This window comes from Olea europaea, unplaced genomic scaffold (genome assembly GCF_002742605.1).
Source record: "Olea europaea var. sylvestris unplaced genomic scaffold, O_europaea_v1 scaffold867, whole genome shotgun sequence".
NCBI classification, from domain to species: domain Eukaryota; kingdom Viridiplantae; phylum Streptophyta; class Magnoliopsida; order Lamiales; family Oleaceae; genus Olea; species Olea europaea.
Window position 1 is genome coordinate 204,857 of NW_019267123.1, and position 3,058 is coordinate 207,914.

At 35.8% G+C, this 3,058-nt stretch overlaps 1 protein-coding gene across 1 annotated transcript in view; it reads right to left on the minus strand.

The window, feature by feature from the left end:
- The window catches only part of LOC111392001 (protein CHROMATIN REMODELING 5-like), a 25,458-nt gene that overhangs the window by 12,897 nt on the left and 9,503 nt on the right, over positions 1-3,058 (minus strand). The window contains exons 9-15 of the mRNA XM_023017291.1: positions 2,793-2,940; positions 2,592-2,679; positions 2,384-2,518; positions 971-1,162; positions 815-882; positions 278-371; positions 41-166 (exon numbers count right to left, since the gene is read on the minus strand). Of these exons, the coding sequence (XP_022873059.1) occupies positions 41-166; positions 278-371; positions 815-882; positions 971-1,162; positions 2,384-2,518; positions 2,592-2,679; positions 2,793-2,940 (851 nt within the window). The remainder of the gene's footprint in view (positions 1-40; positions 167-277; positions 372-814; positions 883-970; positions 1,163-2,383; positions 2,519-2,591; positions 2,680-2,792; positions 2,941-3,058) is intronic.

Below are 3,058 nucleotides of genomic sequence, written 5' to 3' on the forward strand. Positions count from 1 at the left end.
AAAAAAAAAAATTAATTGTTTTAGTTCAAAAAGATATTTACTGTTTCTGCAGTGGTGACATCTCAACCCTAAGGATGCGTTCAATCTTTGGAGGCAAGGACTTCTCCACATCTTTTATGACTCTTCGGAGAATGTGAGGTCTCAATTCCATGTGCAGATTGGCAAGCTACAAAGAAACAGAACACAAATTTCATGCCAAAGTGTAACAAATCAATGGACACAAAATTTACATTCAGAAAATGGGATGAATTGGAGATTAAGCAGAAGGGACTAGTACCTCAATCTCATTAAATGAACTAAGATTCTTGTACTTGTGCACAAAGTCATCCTTGCTCCTAAACTTGTCAGGATCAAGAAAGTGAAGCAAAGCCCTATCATCCATAAAAAATATACATAAATTGCCAGCCACATGTACGCTGAGATGTATATGCAAGAAATGTAGAATTGATATCCGCAACAGATCACTAATCTGTAATAACCACGCAGAACCAAAAAAATACAGGCAAATAAAAGCGAAAGAACATTTCAGTTGTTCCCAGTAATCCCTCACCATGAATACAAGAAACCCCACAAATATTCGTTTCTCCAAGCCCTAAAAGAACCCAAAAAGAATGGAGCTTCTGATAAATCTTCAAGTTAGACTCTACTGATAATTCTCTTAATTCAGGACAGAACAACTTTTACTAAAACTTTAAAGTTAATTCAAGTGGACACTGGTCTACTGTCTAGATATGGAGGCAATTGATTCTAGAAGATGAAGTGATGAACAAATTGGCTAAACAGCATAGGTTCTTAGGATGAAAATATTTATTACCATAGCTCTTCAACACTGTTTTGAAGGGGAGTACCAGTAATAAGCAACTTGTTCTTTGTGCTGAATTCCTGTGAAAAATATGTAATCCCCACTAAGTACCTACCTCGGAAGTATAATATATGAGCCAAGCATATACTCAGTCGAATTTCATCATACCAACAATGTTGTGTACAAAGAGGCCTCACTGTTCTTCAACCTGTGTGCTTCATCGACCATAAGATAGTTCCACTTAATTTTGGAGAGTACTACCTTATCTTTCAATAATACCTCGTACGTAGTCAAAAGGGTATCAAACTTTATACTCCTGCCCATATTCTTGTCATTGTAAAATTCATACTGCTGGCAGACCTGCAATCAGATATATTATTCGAAAATGAAACAAAAAGGAGGAAAAGACATTGAAGATTAAATGCAAAAAAGGAACACTGGAGAAGCGTCCAAAGCGATCACGGAAGCTAAGTCCCACTTCTCGCAGATTAAGAAACGGAGGACAAAAATGAATAAATTAAGCCTAGATCTCATTCTCTTTAAGAAAAACTCTTACAGCACAAAAAACAATGTCAATGTACGCATCAAATTCCATCCACCATCACAGTAGTGATGCTGCAGTTTTCCGATCCAAACAATAGACCACAGAAATCAGCATCATATACAGCCAAAACTATCATTTTAATGCACTCTAATGGACCATCTGAATTGTTGGTCTAGAACTGACGTGTACTTTGTCGGATCATTTTTAGGGTTATGTAATGATAGTAGCATTAATGTGATAACAGTTGACAGGAAAGAAGTTCCAGCAGCACATAGAAAATATAGAATAGTATCCCATGATTGGATAATATGGGCTTGTCATAAAACTTAAAGGCCGGTCTGCCAGTTAGACACATGATCACCGCTACAGTTTGACAAATTCAAACAAAAAAGACTAAAATACAAACTTCATTATAAGATCAAAAAGCACACCCATTGTTCCATAAGATCATTTGCTAGTAACATATCAAAGAGGGAAATCAAATAGTGCAAATATAAAACCTTAAAAAGAAGTATTTACATATAAACGACAAATTAAAAAAGAAAGGGTTCCGGAGACGGTCTATCCTAATAGTACAATAGTGCCAGTTCAAGACAAGCAAGGACTCAGCAGTAGGGCTTTTGCAGTAGAAGTACTTCTTTGTATCCCTCCTTTACCTACCACGCCTTGACAATAAATGTCTTGTGACCACGAACTAGGCAAAGAATTTTTTTGCAAATACAAGTTGAAGGACTCATTAGGAAGCATTCAATGCTTTCCGAGTAATTGCACTTGCAAAGAGAGGTATACTTTAATGGAGATTCATTTAAATGTGCAGAAGGCATAGAGATCTCAAGAGAAAATAAAATGTGAAAAAGATCTCAAGGCATCAGCAGCCAACTGTACAGCACAATCTTTTATTATAACAAAATGTAACAATAAAAAACAAAGAACAGAACCTACCCCATGGAAACAAAAAAAAATAAATAACTACTTGCATTAGTGCATAAAATCCAACGCAAGTCAAATATGCATCACAGAAACAGGATTTTAAATACCTCGCGACTCGCACGGGTGCCAACATATATGATAACATTCATGGTAGGCATCCACTTTTTGAATTCTTTTGCCCAGTTTGACAAAGTAGACAATGGAACAACAACAAGAAAGGGACCTTGAATTTGCTGAGCATTCTGTGGAAAAAAAATTATGAATTATTACCAAAGCATTAAAAAGAGTCATAGCAGACAGCTAAAGCAGAAGTACCTGTAGAAAACCAAGCATTGAAACTGACTGAACAGTTTTTCCAAGACCCATTTCATCAGCTAATATTACATTTGTATCATTTCTCCAGCTGTGCTGCAAAAGAGACAACGATCAGAACAACTTCGCATGTGAAAACAACTTCAGGAAACCAAGAAAACTAATTTCAATACACAAACTTGAGCCAAAGTACCAAATTCGCACCTGTTAACTAGAAAATTCAAACCTTCAAGCTGATAATCCCGAAGATTCCCACCTTTCAACCACTCAGGCTGCTCATCAAGCTTCCTCAAACTTCCTAATGAAGTAAAAGGACTTATATTCCATTGAAAAAGAGGGTAGATTCTTAAATCTCAAATTAATAATGTAAAAGGACTTATATTGCATTGAAAAAGAGGGTAGATTCTTAAATCTCAAATTTATAATGGAACTGCGAAGGAAAAAAATGGATTTCAAAGATTCAAAGATTC